General features: G+C 38.3%; 1 protein-coding gene across 1 annotated transcript in view; it reads left to right on the top strand.

Annotated features, from left to right (window-relative positions):
* Nucleotides 1–20,341, top strand: part of ARHGAP42 (Rho GTPase activating protein 42) — a 283,518-nt gene that overhangs the window by 225,003 nt on the left and 38,174 nt on the right. The window contains exons 11-17 of the mRNA XM_034758904.1: nt 1,453–1,531; nt 2,445–2,484; nt 6,887–6,949; nt 8,651–8,725; nt 9,731–9,815; nt 11,112–11,170; nt 12,322–12,427. Coding sequence (XP_034614795.1) covers nt 1,453–1,531; nt 2,445–2,484; nt 6,887–6,949; nt 8,651–8,725; nt 9,731–9,815; nt 11,112–11,170; nt 12,322–12,427 — 507 coding nt within the window. The remainder of the gene's footprint in view (nt 1–1,452; nt 1,532–2,444; nt 2,485–6,886; nt 6,950–8,650; nt 8,726–9,730; nt 9,816–11,111; nt 11,171–12,321; nt 12,428–20,341) is intronic.

The following is a 20,341-nucleotide window of genomic DNA, read 5'->3' as shown; positions in this document are numbered from 1 at the left end:
CCCATCCCCAGTACTGGCAAAAAAGCAAAGAAAGGCTGGGAGTGGGTGTTCTCCTATGTCCCATGAAGGGAAAGAGAGAGCTGGTGGAGAGCAAAGACCTGCATGGGGCAGCTCTTCCCCTCCAGATGGTGGCCAGGCTCTGACTCCTGTTGAGCCTACTTCAAGACCCACCTGCCACCCTGGAAAGCAGCAGAGGCACTTGGTACGCCATCCACAGCAGAGGCCTTTCAGGCCACACTGTCCTGTCCTTTCCTTTCCCCCAGATCCCTAAATGGCCCTCTCAAGGAATGAACTCACAACCTGGGTTTAGTAGGCCAGAGCTCAAACCACTGAGCTATCCCTCCTCCCCTAGTTTAAAATGTTTTATGAAACATTGTGTGTGGGTAGAAAATGTTTATCAAATGACATGACCTTCCTAATTTCAAAGGGGGGACTCTTTATATGTATCCCCCTCCCCATCCCTGTTTTGGTTTGACTCTATAACTTACGCTTTACAATTTAAATATATATGATGTGTAGAGATGCACAGTTTTTAAAGCTATTGGAGAACATTGTGATCATCTAATCTGACCTCTTGCATAATGCAGGCTGTAGAATTTCACTCAGTAGCCTCTTGCTATCTCATGGTTGAGATAGCACATAATTTGTAGAATAACATCCAATATTGATTTAATGAGGCAGGCTTTTCATTTCTTCTTCAGTATCGTGGAGCTCTGTTTGTGTATATCTGTATTTTCGTATTCTCCAATGTCCTTCATGAAAAATGTTATAATTAAGTGGTGAGAGTACTCGGGGGGATAATTAGTTTAAATTTAGTATCTTTTATTTCTGTATTTGGCAAAGGAAGACTGTGGGTTCAAACAAGGTGTCAAAAGTTTTGAATAGATAGGTCCTAGACAGGTGAGAGCAAAGCTTCTTCAAGGGGCTTTTCTTTGACGCTCCATGTTTGCCAGGTTTTGGACTGCCATCACTTTTAAAGTAGCTCACTGATGCAGACTTAGATCCGGAACTATGAATTGTTTATACAGCTGACTATATATATAAGTGATATTTACACTGAGTTTTTAGTAGGTGTGTGCGCTTTTGTATCACTAATAAACCCCATTTCTACAGAGTCCCTTCCATTAGTTAAGTAGGCACATCTACTGAACTAATTTTATTTTTATCAGCTGTATAAACAATTCATAGTTACACTTTGATACCACATTTCATCTGAGATTCTCAAATGTTAACTAATGAAGTCTTATATTCCCTTGTGATAGAGTAAGTTTTATTATCCCAGTTTCACAGAGATAAAAAACAGACACAGAAAGGTCAAGATACATGCCTCGCACTACAAAAAGTAAATAATTATGTTTAGACTAGATCACATTTCCTGTTAAAATGATCTTAAATATCATTGGTTGAAAAAATAATTAATATGTTTAAATAATATATATTTTGTTTTAATAGACATGGGATCATAACACTTCAGGCTTTTTCAGAGTCCAACAGGAAACTTTGGCTGGAAGCTATGGATGGAAAGGAACCAGTAAGGAAATTTGTTATATTATTTATTATGAGTTCAGATTTCTTGTATACAGAAGTGAAAAGAACAAATTGCTGTACATCTCAAAATATCTCAAACATGGAGAAACAGTTTACATCAACTTTTACGACACAATACATACGTGCAAACTGTATTTCGCAAGCTTTATGGACAAAACAATGGTAAAATAAACACGAATGATAAGATAATCATTAAATTAATAATGAAACAGAAAAAATAGTATATCTCAATCTGTAGTCACACATTGAGTCACTTATGTTAGTTGGGATATTGACAGTCCAGCCAACATCATATTTCGTTGGCATACAGGATACATGTTCACAGGCACAATTTGTGAATTTGAGAGCAAGTCATCTTAAGGGTGAGGCCTTTGAGCAGCAGTATCGCCACCTTTAAAGGTGCTGCAGAGAAAAGAAACTGTGATGGAGGCTGGTAGGTGTTGATGAGAGAAGCTGAGATTTCATCCTGCCATTAATCTACACTTGAGATTTCCATTGAATACAATGGCACAGCTCCACATGTAGACCCAAACGGGAGAAGATGATTATTCAGAATTATGAGCTAGATGGCACCTGGACTCACTGAACAGGTCCAACCAAGGAGTTAGGGCTGAGAGTAAACAGGGTTCACATATAACAGTACAGACTCTACAATTCTGTCTACTCACTATCATCTTTCAGCTACCCAATGTAGTTGAACTGAACTCTCATAAGAGAGACTGCCTACTAGAGGCAGCTTGTTAAGCTCATTTACAATGACTGCATAGTAAATAAATGGCAGGAGCAAGGCTTGCCCAATGCAACATGCTAATGCAAAATGTGTTTGCAGTGGCTTGAGAGCTCTTAACTGACCTGGAAGTCACAAATGTTCATATTGCAATGTTTTCTTTTTTCAGATTTACACTTTACCAGCCATTATTAGCAAGAAGGAAGAAAGTAAGTTTTTTTTAATTATGTAAAATTATTAAATATACCTGGATTTCTACAGTATAATGTCCTTGTTTTCAGGCATATTAGGGTTGCAAATTACATTATTATATTTTCATGTATTGTCAAGAATTGCTCTTTTCTGTCAACTTGCAAAAAAGTACATCCTGTCTCAAAGGTCAGTTACATCAGGTGTGAAAAAGTCTTCAATGTTTGTATTATAATCAAATATAAATTGGGAGAAAATAAAATAAATCATGCTTCTGGCTAACGTGGTTCCAAAACAGTACACTATATATAATGTCACTCTAGATAGCTATAGATATATTCATAGTTCTATATATAAATGTATATATAAAATCAAATGGACCACCTGCACCCTGACATAATAATATCCCTGCACCTGATAACTTGTTTATGGTCTTCAGACTTAGGAATATTATGGCTTTTATTGTGGTGATGGGCAAACATTATGTTATCATGCAGTTACTCCATTATATTTTGTGTGTGTCTGTGCAGGTGTCACACACACACACATTATTATTATTCTTTGTTTCCCATCCATCAGCTCAGCAATAACAATGGAGCCAAATGAAGTCTGTCCAACTCTTTCTATCTTGTACCAGCTTCACAGTTCCATTCATATTTAAACCTTTTGTATGTCATTTTTCACTGGGTTTATCCTACACATCCTGTAACGTAACCTGACTCCTCCCGTTTCATCTCTCAATCATGTAGCCATTGCTGCTTCCAGTACCAAGCTGAAAAAATCGGGCAATAGCATGCCTCCTTGTCTTACTCCTGAGTCATTCTGTCAGCATCTTGTTTACTCTCACCGCACTCATTGACTTGCTGTAGATGTTTTCTATCTGCTTGACTGATTTTTTGGGGATGCCATACAGTCTCATAACTTTCTGCTAACTGCTCTCAAAAGTGCGTTTGAGGTTTATAAAGTTGTTGTAACAGGTTCAGTTGTGTTTTGTATACTTCTCTGATATCTGTCTTATCACACATAACTGATCTATTATACTTCATCTTGGTCTAAATCCATCCTGTTCTGCAAGAACCACTTCCACATGCCTCTTCATTCTCCTCTGCACCATTTTGGTGAATGCTTTTCCTGGCACGCACAATAAGCCGATCCCTCTGTAGTTTCTTATGCTCACTCCAATCTCCTTTTTTTTATAGACTGGTACTGTTTTCGCTTTCCCCCATTTGCTCGACACTTGCTTTTGTTTGTAAATCTTGTTGAATAGTTTGTGCATCACATTTACCAAGTGTTCCTCCCTTGCTTGCAGTATCTCTGCAGTTACATTGTCATTACCTGTTGCCTTTTTCTTTTCCAAACTTCCGAGGTATCGAGATATTTACTTCTTTGTCTAAGAATTCCAGCATCTTTTCTCCCTCATTTATGCTGGGAAGCTTTTCTATAACCATTTCATCTACTGTGTTCCGCACATTGTACAGCTCTTCAAAATATTATTTCCATCACGTATTCTTTGCTTGTTCATGCTCAGTTTGTCTTTCACTGCCAACATCTTCAACTCATATGTCCCACTCAGTTCTCTCATCTTACAATTCCACTCCTGTGCCACATTTCTCTTCACATATTCTTCTACTTCCTTATATTGTTGGCTTATCCAGTTGTTTCTGTCTCTCTTTGCTTTCTGTGTTATCTGTCTAGCAGCCTATTGTACTTAGCTCTAAGACTTTAGTCCTATTTTTTATTCTCCTTCAGCTTCCTATGTTTGTCTCACAGCTGCAGCACTTCATCCATTATCCACCTGGGTCTCTTTGTTTTGTCCTTGTAGCCCAATGCTTGTAATCCCATTTTTATATTGTTCCATGTTGTTCCATGCCCCGGGGTGCAATCTGGACTGTGGAGCTCCTGTGCCCCCTTTTCCTCTCCTGCCCACAGAGTCTCCTACACTGCCATGTTAGTGAACAGCAAACCCTCCAGGCTCTGTTAATTCAGCCATCGGTGAGCAAAGGTACACCCATCTTAGTTCCATAAAGACTTTCCCAAGCCACTCATGAATTGTATATAGGGAGACACCAGCAAATTCCCCCAGCCCCAGCTTTACACTCCAGAAATGCGTGTCTTACACTGCTCAAGACTTTCTTGAGCAATGCAAGCTCATTAATTAGTTTCAAGTATCAGAGGGGTAGCCGTGTTAGTCTGAATCTGTAAAAAGCAACAGAGGGTCCTGTGGCACCTTTAAGACTAACAGAAGTATTGGGAGCATAAGCTTTCGTGGGTAAGAACCTCACTTCTTCAGATGCAAGAAGTCTTGTTTTTGTGGATACAGACTAACATGGCTACTCCCTGATACTTGATAGCCTTCGAAGAGTGGCAAACTAATTAATACAGAGGGTCGTGTGGCACCTTTAAGACTAACAGAAGTATTGGGAGCATAAGCTTTCGTGAGTAAGAACCTCACTTCTTCAGATGCAAGAAGATTTGTAAAAAGCAACAAAGAGTCCTGTGGCACCTTATAGACTAACAGACGTATTGGAGCATAAGCTTTCGTGGGCGAATACCCACTTCGTCAGATGCAGATTTAGTAAGATTTCATTGCATCTGAAGAAGTGAGGGTTTTTACCCATGAAAGTTTATGCCCAAATAAATCTGTTAGTCTTTAAGGTGCCACTGGACTCCTTGTTGTTTTAGAACTATAGAATATCAGGGTTGGAAGGGACCTCAGGAGGTCATCTAGTCTAACCCCCTGCTCGCAGCAGGACCAATCCCCGGACAGATTTTTGCCCCAGATCCCTGAATGGCCCCCTCAAGGATTGAACTCACAACCCTGGATTTAGTAGGCCAATGCTCAAACCACTGAGCTATCCCTCCCCTCTTTTCTTTGAAGGGTAGTGGACATGCTCCAGCCTCTGTAATCTGAGTGGATCCCCCAAGCGCTTTTGACAAACTCACTGTCTTACATTAAACATCAAGCCAAGTTTATTAGCTAGAGAAAGATAGATTTTAAGTGATTAAGTGACATTGGCATAGAAGATTAGAGTTGATTACAAAAGGAAATAAAAGAGCAAAACCGCTATCTAAATCCTATATTTTACCAGGCTAATAATTCTAAAAGCAAGAGGATTTCTCCCACCCAAAACTTCACAGCAGTTTCTGCTAACTGGTTCATTCTCTTATTGTTTTGTTTCTGTATTCTTAGAATGTGCATCTGTCAGGATTCCCTCCCCACTCTGAACTCTGGGGTACAGATGTGGGGATCCGCATGAAAGACACCCCCTAAGCTTATATTCCAACAGTTTAAGTTAAAAACTTCCCCCAGGCACAAATTCCTTTCCTTGTCCTTGGACGGTATTGCTGCCACCACCAAGTGATTTAAACAAACATTCAGGGAGGGGCCACTTGGAGCCCTATCTCCCCCAAAATATCCCCTCAAGCTCCTTCACCCCCTTTCCTGAGGGGGGGGGGAGGCCTTGAGAATAATATACCAACCGGTAGGTTAACAAAGTGAGCACAATCCCTGGTTTTTAGGGCACTGAAAATCAATCAGGTTCTTAAAAGAAGAATTTTATTTAAAAAAAAATTAAAAGAATCACACCTGCAAAATTGGATTGAAGATAACTTTATAGGGTAAATAAAAAGATTTAAAACACAGAGGATTCCCCTCTAGGCTCAACTTTAAAGTTACAAAAACAGGCATAAACCTCCCTTTTAGCATAGGGAAAATTCACAAATTAAACAAAAGATAATCTCACGCATTTCCTTGCTTTACTTACAATTTCTGTAATTTTTAGATGTATCAGTCCCGGATCTTTTTAGGAGCTGGGTTACCTGCTTGGTCTCTCTCTTTGTCCCGAGAGGGAACCAACAAAGAGAGCACAAACAAAACCTCCTCTCTCCCCCCTCTTCCCCCCCCCCCCCATTTGAAAGTATCTTCTTTCCTCATTGGTCCTTCTGGTCAGATGCCAACAAGGTTAATTGAACTGATTAACCCCTTACCAGTAAGTGATTCTGTACCTCTGGCCAGGAGGGATTTATGTTACTGCATACATAAAGGTTGTTACCCTTCGCTTTATATTTATGACAGCATCCTTTTATACAGAGACACGCTTTTGGCCATACAAGTGTTTTATTTTTATTTCTAACTTTTATTTCACTTTTATTTCTAACAGATGTTAAAGAATTCTGGTTTTGAAATATACATACTAAAAATATAACAACAAACACACATGAATGTACTAATGAGCAGAAAGTTTGATTGCATTCTTTTAGGATAAAGATGTAATTAAACAATAATATAAATAATAGTTACTACCTCTAGGTGCTATGCTTTTATGGACAAATGTTTAGGGCTGACATTTGATCCTAACATGAAGATGTAACTAACCAGAAAGCCAGATTAAAGTAAATAATGTATTTTTCTTCAATTTATAGTGTTCTTAAATGAAGCAGGTTTTAACTTTGTGAGGAAATGTATTGTTGCTGTGGAGACAAGAGGTAGGTATTACATTACACTCTATATATTACATAGTATGCATATGGTTTTCTCTGACATAGGTTACTTTACAATGCTTAAACAGAAAATATTTTCCAAGTGCAGTTTGGAATCTATGTGTCACTCAACTTGTACTTTTCACAGCTGAAACACTGTTTTCAAAATCTTCCATAAAGACTGTCTTTAATTTATCATTTAAGAATAAATTATTGCAACTTATTGTTTTTTAAAAAAATTAACACTTTTCTGTTATTAGTCCATTTAATGCTCAGTTGTATTTAATACACATTGGGACAAAATTATCCCTAGCTTACTCCCTTAACTTTATTTGCCTTACACCAGTTATACATTTCATCCATTGTTCATCCATTGTTTGTGTTTAATAACAATAGTAGGAAATGTATGCACTATATGGGAAGAACAACAAAATAATAGTGTAGCTACTGCTGATATAATATTTTACTACTCATAATAAATCAGTCCTCAGTTATTCCTACGTAACCTTCTGAAACAAATAAGGTCATGTGCTTCTTACTGAGAGCAGAATTTTGAACATTATGTTGAAAGAGGCACCAATAATACAAGCATTTTTAAATAGTAAAACTTGATATGGCAAATAGACAAAGTTTAATGACATCAAAATTAAAATTAAATATATGTATTAGGAATGATTTTCTAAATAAATTGGCTGAACTTAAGAGGCATCCTCCTGTTTAGGCTTTTGAGATTGCGACAAATTATAATTGTTTTTTCTCAAACATCCTCAGAAAAGAGCTTTGCCATGGTTACACCTAAGAACTCTCTATAGTATAAGGTGCTAAGGAAAAAAAGGAGATCAAGTCAAGTCAAGTCCCATCATTTGAGTGTTAAAATATAATACTATAAAGGCCTAAAATAGAACATTATCCAGTAGCATTTTCGCATACTGTACTATAAATAATATTCTTTGCATTTGGGCCATGCCTGTCTCAACTGTTTGAGGATAATTGGGACCTAAGGCTGTCTCTTTATCTTGTTTTGGGCTCTACAAACTAAAACAATCCTGTCATTCAGCATTGACAAAGTAGCTGCAGTACTGCAGATAAACAAGGAAAACGCTAGACTGTGCAGATATTTTAAGTCGAATAGTTTGTATCACCAGTAAATTTTGTACAAAAGTAATTACTGTAATTGTCAGCAACATTTGACTATGGAGGACATTATTCCATTCTCATTTGCACTGGTGTAAATTCAGAGTAACTCCATTGAAGTGGCTTGCGTTACACAAGTTTACATTTCTTGGTAAGCAAGAACAGGGCTAGGAAGTGAGGACATGCCTCTAGAGTGCTTCTGGGACTTATTTTTCACTTCTCAGACATCATTCCAGTGTCTGCTATCATGGCACCTTTCCATGAGTCAGTTAGACAGAATGTTGGGCCCTTTCGTGGGGGTTTCATTTAATTAACATGTAGCTAAGATTTGTTTATAATATGGTGTAATTTCAGTAAAATATGTGTGGTAATTTTCCAAAATGGCACTAAATAGTCCAAAGTGGTGTACAGGAATTTAGCTGCATAACTTCCTATAAATTGATGGATGGTTAAACCTCATAAACTATTTTGAAAATTTACACCCAAATGTCTCACCTATGTGTCCAGTTACATGAACATGCTGTACTTTTGGTGCCATGATTCTGTTCATTATCCTGTATTTTTTCCATATAGGTATCACAATCTTGGGGCTGTACAGAATAGGAGGTGTAAACTCCAAAGTGCAAAAACTGATGAATACCATATTTTGTAAGTTTTGGAAGATTTTGTATGAAAAACTCTAATATCCACTAAGGACATTTTGGACATGATTTCCTACAATGTCTCTGCTCAAAAATGTGTGTACAATAGTAAGTTTAGTTTGCATTTGCAATTACAGGTGGCAAATTAAGTGAGTAAGCATGCAAATAGTTAGCTATGTATGTAACTGGCCACTGTTACTCAGGACAGGTCTACACTACAGCCAGGATCGACGGTTTGAGATTGATACACGAGCGGTCGATTTAGCAGGTCTAGTAAAGACCTGCCAAATCGACTGCAGATGGCTCTCCAGTCAACCCCTGTACTTCTACCCCCTACAACCTCCTGCGGCATAGACCCCGCAGTAACTCAACCTAAGGTACATCGACTCCAGCTACATTATTCACATAGCTGGAATTGTGTAGCGTAGGTCGTGTAGTAGTGTAGACATAGCCTCAGTTTGTGCAGAGTCATTGAAATTGCATACACAGACTATGGATAGATGTGCATTTTTCACAAATAATTTAGTTTATTTATTTGAATTTATTAAAAAATGAAACAGGAAATGGCATGGAATACCAAACACCCAACTTTAGGTCAATATATTACAACCATCATCCATTAATAACTCATAGTTTATAAGATTTTTCTTTTTTGGTGGTCCTGGGGTTTCCCTTATTTTGCTAATCTGGATATAACCTCCCTCTCTTTTGAAGATTGCTCTATATCAAAACCAAAGCAACTGGCAACCCCTGTATCACCTTGGGTTTAGTTTACTCTTTGAAGTTGGGCACATAGTTGAGATGTCTATGTACTAGATGCTATTCCATTTTTCTGACACTTGACAAAAATTAAAGGATTTCAATGTATGTTCAAGGTGTTAGTTAATCTGGGTAATAAAATAACCATAAGAAATTAACACAAAATCTTTGTATGTTGTTGAAGTGTTGTGTTGCTTTCCTAACTAGTCTGCTAGTCAAAGTATAATACAGTCCTAATTCAATTTTCTACCAGCCCCGAAATCTCCTCCTGATATGGATATTGATATGGACGTTTGGGACAATAAAACAATAACAAGCGGACTAAAAAACTACCTCAGGTGAGTATGATGCTCTACGTGTATCTTATTTCATGTCCATTTAATCTTATTTATTGATATTGCATTACATCTCTTTCACCCCCTTAGAACACTAAATATATATAGTGATTTTGGCTAGCCTAATAATATTCCAGTAATTATATATAAATGAATCTGCATTTGATTATGCTATCTGTCTGCCTGCTGTTGAAACAGTTGTGCTCTATAAAACCCTACATTTGGAGGGGGGATAAGTTAATTGCATTTGTTGATCTGTAAATCCTTTATCTAAACTGCACAGTATGAGACAATCTTTCTAATTTATTAAATCCTTTATCTAAATTGCACAGCATGATATTTCACTAATTTATTGTTAGGGCAGGATAAAATTGTGGCTCCCTGCATAAATGTTAATTCTCATTTCATATCCTATGATACAGGTCACTTTACAGGAATTGGGAATAAATATATCCCCAAACAATTAGCAAATTCATACTAAACCTTCAGCAATTTCGAAACCCTTTAAAAATAAGGGTCATGATTTTCTAGAGTGACTGTGATTTTGGGGTCCTCAACTTTTGGGTCACAATTTGGGACACTTTGAAGGGACCAAGCTTGTAGAGGGTAGGTGTTCAGCACTTCCTAAAAATCCAAACCTCTGAAACTCAGTCAAGTTGGTCATCCAAAAATGTAGGCATCAAAAATCACTAGTCACTTTTGAAAATCTTGGTTAGGGTGAGGTTGTTACTTATGCAATTTTATAATAAGAAATGGCAGTAATAATGTTTCTTATGACTGCAGACAATTCATAAGTTGCCTTTTGAATGAAGAGTCTTCCCAGTTCACTACATATCAGGATTTCAGTGCCATACTGGGGTCTTCATGATATATTTGGATTTCACCAGCTGAAGCTTGAAGCCTAATTGGCCCCTCACTTTTCTACCTTCAGCAACACTGCTGATGATTTCGGTGGAGTTATGCCTGATTTTACAGCTTTGTAAGTGAGAAGGCAGTCAGGCCCGTGGTCTGTGATCAAGGCAATGGTATTGGCATTCCTCTTTAAGTTACTCACAGAGTGGCACTGGATTTAGCTAGAGAAGATTTTCATCAGATCTTGCATGTGACTGAATGGTGCTATGGTTGTGGCCTGTAGGCAATGAATTCGTTTCATTGGACATAATTATCTGGCACCCAGATGATAAGGTGACAGTCATCATATAAAAGCATATTGAAATAGTAGCAACAGCAATAAAATACAAGAAAGAATTTTAAAAAGTAATACATTTTCTAAAATATTTTTTTTAATTTTATGACCAGGTGTCTTACAGAACCACTGATGACCTTCAAGTTGCACAAGGATTTCATTATTGCCGTTAGTAAGTAAAACACTAAAGAAATTAGTAAGTCTTCAGGAGAGTAATACTCTTTTTGATCCATCTCTTACCCACTGTTTCTGGAGAACTTTCCTCACACTATATCTTCCCATGTTCAGCCTACTTTTGTTTCAAATAACCTAGACAATGATTTATTTCAAGAGATATGAAATTGTACATACGTGGACATTATTATATATTTGTAGTGCATTAGCACCAACTGGCCCCAATCATAAGCCCCAGGCTCACCGTGCTGGGTTCTGTACTAACATAATAAAAAGACAGTTCCTACCCCCGAGGAACTCAAAATCGAAGTTTGTATGTACGTAATATTCTCTCTCCCTCCCTCCTCCACACACCCACACACACAGAATCTCTGTTAAAAGAATATTAAGGTTTAAAAGTCAAGCACTCAAAAGTTAATAAATGCTAGAATTAAGGTTCTGTGCCTTTGCAACCTTAATTATTTGGATTTTTTTCTGATACTTACAAATACATAAAGTGCTAATTATCCTCATCTCTCCTCAAACCACCATAAGAGGAAATATAAAGGGGGGTTAGATGCTGTTAAAGATCATTGGGTCAAATGATTACTCCTTGTTTGACAGAACAAGGAGTAATGGTCTCAAGTTGCAGTGGGGGAGGTTTAGGTTGGATATTAGGAAAAACTTTTTCACTAGGAGGGTGGTAAAGCACTGGAATGCGTTACCTAGGGAGGTGGTGGAATCTCCTTCCTTAGAGGTTTTTAAGGTCAGGCTTGACAAAGCCCTGGCTGGGATGATTTAGTTTGGAATTGGTCCTGCTTTGAGCAGGGGGTTGGACTAGATGACCTCCTGAGGTCCCTTCTAACCCTGATATTCTATGATTCTATGAAATCCTGGCTCTGTTGAAATCAATGGCAAAACTCCGGCTGACTTCAGGATTTCACCCATTGTATTAACTGAGTTTATTTGAAGTACAATTCCCAGAATGTTCATGTAATAAACATATCTGAACTGTTCTCAGATTTTTGGAAGGCAGTTTTAACAGCAGATTGATGGTTTGCCTTATTGTAATGTGTAGTGTGCCCTAGTGTAGTGTTATTAACATCATCCTTACACACATCTTTGGGTGCACCTTAATTTAATAACATTCTCCTTATTTTTATTTAACAGAATCCGATGACCAAAACTACAGGGTTGAGGCAGTACATGCACTTGTTCATAAATTACCAGAGAAAAACAGAGAGATGCTGGACATCCTAATCAAGCATTTGGTCAAGTAATTCCACCATTATTTTTGTCTGTTTGGTGTTTAGGAGTATGGACTTGGATGTGGGCTTCTTCCCCCCCCCCCCTTTTGTTTGTCAATTTTGGCTCTTCAAAATTGTTTGTTTGTTTTACCTGAGAAGATAAGTACTTGAAAATTAGATCAGACTTGTAAAATGCAGGACAAAATTTTGTGACAAAAGAACTGCCAACTAGAAATAGGGTCATAACTCAGAGCCCTGGAGGTTCCCAGAAAGTGATTATATTTATTAAATGGGTCTAATTCATATAACAGCATTTAAAAGAGAACTGGATAAATTCATGGAGGTTAAGTCCATTAATGGCTATTAGCCAAGATGAGTAAGGAATGGTTTGTCAGAGGGTGGAGATGGATGGCAGAGAGAGATCACTTGATCATTACCTGTTAGGTTCACTCCCTCTGGGGCACCTGGCATTGGCCACTGTCGGTAGACAGAATACTGGGCTAGATGGACCTTTGGTCTGACCCAGTATGGCCGTTCTTATGTTCTTACATAACTGTTCTCAATCATGCTCTCAGTGCATGAATTAACACCAATGAAATTGAATTGATGACCAAAGCTGTCCTTATGATTTCACCCATTGTTTTAGCTGAGTTTATATGAAGTACAATTCCCAGAATGTTCATGGAATAAATATAACTGATCCATAACTGATGACCTTACTCAGTCTTAGTCAGTGGTCAATACGAGATGCTTCAGAAGAAAGTTTACGAACTGTGTCATAGCAGATGTGAAAAAATCTGTGTGTTTCCCCCTGCACCCCAAATGAGATCTCACTCTGATCTCTAATGGATAGACATTGGCTTTATCCAGAAGAATGAGATTTTTATATCCCTTCCAAAATATTTATCATTAATTATGATAACTCTGGATATTCTTGATAGCTATATAAATTCCCAGTCTCTTCTTGAATCTTGCTAAATGCTTGTCATCAGCAACTTCATGTAGCAATGAGTACCACAATCTAATTATGCCTTCTGTGAAAAACTTTCCTTTTATCAGTTTTGAATCTGCCACCCTTTAATTTCATTGACTGTCCCTTTGTTCTTATGTTATGAGACAAGAAAGATATAAATTCCTGTTCTACTCTCTCTAGACAATTCATTATTTTGTGTTTTTCTGGTACTCATCTCCTTTCTAAAGTAAACCCAATCTTTTCAATCTCTCTTCAGATGATAGTTTTTCCAGGCCCTTTATCATTTTCATTGCTCTTTTTGAACACCTTCCAGTTCTGAATTATCCTTTTTGAGGTAAGGTGATGAGTACTTTACATAGTAGTCCAGCTGAGGCAATACCATTGGCTTAAATAAAGGCATTAGATTATTTTCCATCCCATTCCTTATGTGTCCAAATATCTTCTTTGTTTTGTTCACCTCAGCTGCACACTGAGAAGAGGTTTCCATTGAACCATCCACAACCCTCTCCTGAGTTGATAGTTAATTTAGAACCCTTTAAGATAAATGAGTAATTTATATTTTCCCCTCCAATGTGCACTCTTGCTTCTATTAAAAAAATAAAACCACACTGTATGATTTGCTGGCTATGTAATATAAGTCACACTATTTTAATTTGTTTTAATCCATGTACTTCCTTTCCCTATCCCTCTTCCCTGTATCTGTCTGCATATATTTGTCTAATCCCAGATTTCATGCCCTTTGGGACATAAACAGGTTGTTATTTTTTTAAGAAAAAGAGAACCTCTGAAAAGGAGCATGCACAGTTATGATGTTATATAAATATATCATAATGCATTAGCAAACGGGCAAACAATAGAGACTTGACATTATCTGCAAAAAAAGAAAAGAAGTATTTCACTCTTTGAAAAACTTCCCATGCAAATTACACATTTGCCTCCTTGAGAATACAGATAATTTCATAATGTGCTTTAATAACTCCACACTTCCAGACTACAGGTAGCCAGGAGTCTGCAAATTGGTAATATCCAAAATTTACTGTCACCTGTGATACAGCAAAGAGCGAGATTTCCAGGAGAAAGCAATTGTGCCTTGATGAATGAGGCATGCAGCCACCTGAAATGTATGATTACGTGGGTCTGTATCCATTCAATACCCCAGCAAAAGTAGGACTAGTGAAGAGAAAATTGGTTATCAAAGTGTTCCATATTACAAGCATTCTGAACAGCAATTCTTTTTTTTTCTTTCCTTTTGCAACAGAGTGAGCCTTTGATGCTATATCAAAATTTCTGCCTAGTCATTTATTGTCAGAATAATATTAAATACATCATTCTATTTATTAACTAAATGAACCAATTTGTCACCAAGGAAACCCAAGCATAGTGCAAACATTACTCTTTGTGTTCTGTAGTCTATATTTTCAGATTATATAGTTTGATTAAAAAACCTTAAAACTTTTTGTGCAGGATAGTAACTTGTGCTTCTAAAAAAGAACTAATTTTCATGGTTTGGGCCTCAAATGAGCATCTGTCTACCAGAATTGTTACTTAAACTGAAATCTGAGATGTTTTAAGCTACTCTTAATTAGGTGAAATAGAAGCTGAGTTCAGTAGAAGGCATTTATATTCCTCCATTTTTATCTGGTTATCGGGAATCCAAAGAAATTAATCCTAGTTTTTACTGGATATCATTGTAAATGAGGCATCAAACTCTGCAGTTTGAAATGGAAAAGGAATATTTTTTTGTATTCGCAGACTCACTCCTCCAGTCATCTCATTCTCTTCTGTGCCCCAGAGAATTCTGTTATCCACTCACTACTATATGTACCTAGTACTAACAGCTCAACAATCAGAATGAGAGAGGTCATGGGGTCTATGCCCAGGATTGGAAGCCAGCAACTCCTGAGATTTGATCCTGCTTCTGACAGATTCCCTCTGTGACCTGTGGAAAGTCATTTAATATTTCAACCTCAGTTTTCCCATCTTTGTAATGGGGATGGTTTGTTACATACCATGTACCATCTTTGTTATGGTACTTGCCTACCAAACAATGGTGCTCCAAAGATTAGTTTAGTTAGTTTTTATATAATGCTTTAAAAAACAAATAGAGCTACCAGTATGTATGGGCCAAGTGATCTTACTTCAAAAGGTAAAAGTATCAAACTCGTCACATGGCCTTGATTAATGGAAAGCTCTCAGAGGTAGTTTGTGAATTAGAAGAAAATGAGGGAGGGGGGCTGTTTGTTTTAACTCATATTTTAAAACTTTTGTGGATGAATCTTGCTGCTCACAAATGATGGGGTCTGCAGAATATCAGGGACTAAGAATAAATACACTAAAGAGGCAGCTAAAATGTTGTTTGTCATCTCTAGAAATGATCATAGTAATAGAGTGCTTAGTGCAATATCAGATAACAATGACAGGGAGCAATCATAAAGCAGAATGAGGAAGGAAGAAGTTAATTCCACGGCAACTGATTCTATTCAGTTTAGCAAGGCTCAGTAAGATTCTCTAGAAATTGCTGAATAGGCTAGGACAATAGGAGAACTGTAGCATTGGAACCAGTGGTAATTATTTGTAAGAGTTTGTGAGGTTGTGACATGTATCCGGCAAACATTCTTATTTATGAAGAGAGAAAAGGGGGAGGGAGAGACACTGAGAAGTACTGGTAAGAGTTTTTTACTTCACTATCTGGTAAATGTAGAAAAACTTTCAAAGTAGTCAGTATGTCAGTTAGAGAAAAAGAGAAACAGTGGACAGTGTAGGTTAATGAAAAACAAAACACAGAATATGGACTAACAGGTTTTAAAGTCAGAAGGGACCTGACCTTATGTACAACACAGGCAAAAAAAATCACCTATTAATTCCTATATCAATCCTATATCTTGTGACTGATCTCTAGAGCATGTGTTTTTAGAAAGATATTTCATTGCTCTGAGGCCCCTATCCTACAAAGATTTACACTCTTACTTGATTTAGCACATTTAAGTAATCCCATTGTGTTGAGTGCATAGTCAAGCATGAGCATAAATCAGTGCAGGATTTGGGGCCTTTGTGGATAAACAAATACAGTAGTCATACTGCAGTGTATTTTGATTTTAGTAAGCTATTTAATGCATGCCACATTTTCATTTAATGTGGACTAGATCCACTGTTGAACTCTCAGGCCGTCAAGGCTTTTTGGTTGCACAGGAACGGACCAAATGGCAAACGATCACTATGGCCAACTGTCCGGCTAAGCGTTGAAGATCAGTGGTTCATACCAGGACCCACAACCTCCTGTTCACAACCCTCAGGTTAATAACCTAGGTTATATTCTGCTCCTGGAAAGAAGCATTCAGAGCAAGCCTATGCTGATCAGGGAAGTATTCTGCAAAGGAAGAGCCACATTCATGATGGAAAACCCTTATGTCTTCTCTGAGCTCAGACAAGTAATTCAAAATTTACTCCATGAAAGCCAGTGAACTTCAGAGTGGAAGAGGAGCTGCCAATGTTGAATACCTGCTCTGTCACATAAAATACCAAAGAGGCATGCACTGGGCTTAACTTTAATACAGTTCACAACTTTATATACTCATCAAGTACCTTCTGCCATTCCACTGACATCCTGTTTGCCACTCCAGCTTCCCTGTGCATTGAATAATATTCCCAAATGCGTGGGGCATAGAATCAACTAGATTCTAGTCACAAGGCCACTGTGTTTTCTTGTCATAGCTCGAGTACTATCAGTTCAAATACCAATCCAACCCACATGCCAAGAATTGCCTGTTAGAAAGCTTTAAAGATTTCTTTTCCCCCCTGTAGCCCATATCAGTAGACAGCAAAAGAGGCAGTGCTCATATATGAATTCTTCTCACTCATCTTGGACAAATGTTACAAGTTGGTCAGAGGAAGACACCTATGTAGTTTCATCCATGTGTACTGAGAATACCGGCTCTCCTCAGCCTCTGAAGCTATGTCATGAAAACCATGTCACATCAGCTGACTCTGACATTGGAGGAAGTAATTGTTTTGACAGGACACAGGGTGCAAGCAACATTTCCCAAATTATGAGCTTTTGGCACCTCTTATTATTTGCAGTGATATGACATATGATGCTTGGAGGGCTTTCGTATTTACAACATATTTATGTAATAGAACAGTGGATTTTCATCGACTCATAGAGGATTAGGGTTGAAAGAGACCTCAGGAGGTCATCTGGTCCAACCCCCTGCTCAAAGCAGGACCAACCCAAGCTAAATCATCCCAGTCAGGGCTTTGTCAAGCTCGGCCTTAAAAACCTCTAAGGATGGAGATTCCACCACCTCCCTAGTTAATCCATTCCAGTGCTTCACCACCCTCCTAGTGAAATAGCTTTTCCTAATATCCAACCTTGACCTCCCCCACTGCAACTTGAGACCATTGCTCCTTGTTCTGTCATCTGCCACCACTGAGAACAGACTAGCTGTATTCTCTTTGGAACCCCCCTTCACGTAGTTGAAGGCTGCTATCAAATCCCCCCTTATTCTTCTTTTCTGCAGGCTAAATAAGCCCAGTTCCCTCAGCCTCTCCTCATAAGTCATATGCCCAAGCCCCCTAATCATTTTCTTTGCCCTCTGCTGGACCCTCTCCAATTTGTCCACAGCCTTCCTGTATTGGGGGGCCCAAAAGTGGACGCAATAATCCAGATGTGGCCTCACCAGTGCCGAATAGAGGGGAATAATCACTTCTCCGGATCTGCTGTCAATGCTCCTATTAATGCAGTCCAAGCCTTCTTGGCAACAAGAGCACACTGTTGACTCATCTCCAGCTTCTCATCCACTGTAATCCCTGGGTCCTTTTCTACAGTACTACCCCTTAGCCAGTCGGTCCCCAGCTTATAGCTGTGCATGGGATTCTTCCCACCTAAGTGCAGAACTCTGCACTTGTCCTTGTTGATCCTCATCAGATTTCTTTTGGCCCAATCCTCTAATTTGTCTAGGTCACTCTGGACCCTATCTCTATCCTCCAGCACATCTACCTCTCCCCCCAGATTAGGGTTATCTGAAAACTTGCTGAGGGTGCAATCCATCCCATCATCCAGATCATTAATGAAGGTGTTGAACAAAACCGGCTCCAGGACCGACCCCTGGGGCATTCCACTTCATACTGGCTGCCAACTAGACATCGAGCCATTGATCACTACCCATTGAGATGGACAATCTATCCAGCTTTCTATCCATCTTATAGTCCATTCATCCAATCCATATTTCTTTAACTTGCTGGCAAGAATACTGTGGGAGACTGTATCAAAAGCTTTGCTAAAGTCAATGTGTATCACATCCACCACTTTCCCCATAACCACAGAGCCAGTTACCTCATCATAGAAGGCAATCAGGTTGGTCAGGCATGACTTGCCATTGGTGAATCTACATTGACTGTTCCTGATCACCTTCTCTCCTCCAAGTGCTTCAAAATGGATTTCCTGATGACCTGCTCCATAGTTTTTCCAGGGACTGAGGTGAGGCTGAGTGGATTTTTTTCATAAAGATGGATGCTTGGTCTCCAAATGGTTCAGCACTCCTTCCTTTTATAATCATATTTATGGCCATATTCAGGGCACAGATTATGCAACAAGTTCTTGGAATATATTGGAGTCTTTTTTTTATTTTAGAAGCTACTAGGGAAGAGGCTGTTCTAGATTTTATTTTGACAAATAGGGAGGAACTAGTTGAGAATTTGAAAGTGGAAAGCAGCTTGGGTGAAAGTGATCATAAAATGATAGCATTCATGATTCTAAGGAATGGTAGGAGGGAAAACAGCACAATAAAGATAATGGATTTCAAGAAAACAGACATTAGCAAAAGAGTCCTACAAAAAGTGGAAACTAGTTCAAATTACAAAGGATGAATATAAACAAATAACACAAGTATACAGGGACAAAATTAGAAAGGCCAAGGCACAAAACAAGATTAAACTAGCTAGAGACATAAAGGGTAAAATGAAAATATTCTACAAATACATTAGAAGCAAGAGGAAGACCAAGGACAGGGTAGTCCCATTACTCAAGAAGGGGGACAAAACAATAACAGAAAATGTGGAAATGGCAGAAGTACTAAATGACGTTTTTGTTTCAGTTTTCACCAAAAAGGTTAGTAGCAATTGGACATCTAACATACTGAATGCCGGTGAAAATGAGCTAGGATCAGAGATTAAACTAGGGAAAGAACAAGTTAAAAATTACTTAGACAATTTAGATGCCTTCAGGTCACCAGGCCTGATGAAATACATCCTAGAATACTCCAGGAGCTGACTGAGGAGATATCTGAGCCATTAGCTTAGTCATAGAAGACAGGAGAGATTCCAGAGGACTGGAAAAGGGCAAGTATAGTGCCAATCTATAAGAAGAGAAAAGAGGACAACCCTTGTAATTACAGACCAGTCAGGTGGTTAACTTCAGTACCTGGAAAGATAATGGAGCAAATAATTAAGCAATCAATTTCCAAACACCTAGAAGATAATAAGGTAAGTAACAGTTAGCATGGATTTGTCAAGAAAAATCATGTCACACCAATCTAATAGCTTTCTTTGACAGGGTAACAAGTGTTGTGGATAGGGGAGAAGTGGTAGATGTGGTTATTTTGACTTTAGTAAGGCTTTTTATACTGTCTCGCATGACCTTCTCATAAACTAGGGAATTACAACCAAAGTGGAGCTATTATAAGGTAGGTGCATAACTGGTTGGAAAACCATTCCCAGAGAGTAGTTATCAGTGGTTCACAGTCAAGCTGGAAAGGCATATCAAGTGGGGTCCCACAGGGATAAGTTCTGGGTCCCGTTCTGTTCAATATCTTCATCGGTGATTTAGATAATGCAATAGAGAGTACATTTACAAAGTTTGCAGATGATACCAACCTGGGAGGGGTTGCAGGTGCTTTGGAGGTTAGGATTAAAATTCAAATTGATGTGGACAAGCTGGAGAAATGGTCTGAAGTAAAAAGGATGAAATTCAATA

Source organism: Trachemys scripta, chromosome 1 (assembly GCF_013100865.1).
Source record: "Trachemys scripta elegans isolate TJP31775 chromosome 1, CAS_Tse_1.0, whole genome shotgun sequence".
Lineage (NCBI taxonomy): Eukaryota > Metazoa > Chordata > Testudines > Emydidae > Trachemys > Trachemys scripta.
Note: the sequence above shows the minus strand (reverse complement) of the source record. Positions and strands in the feature narration are given on the sequence as shown.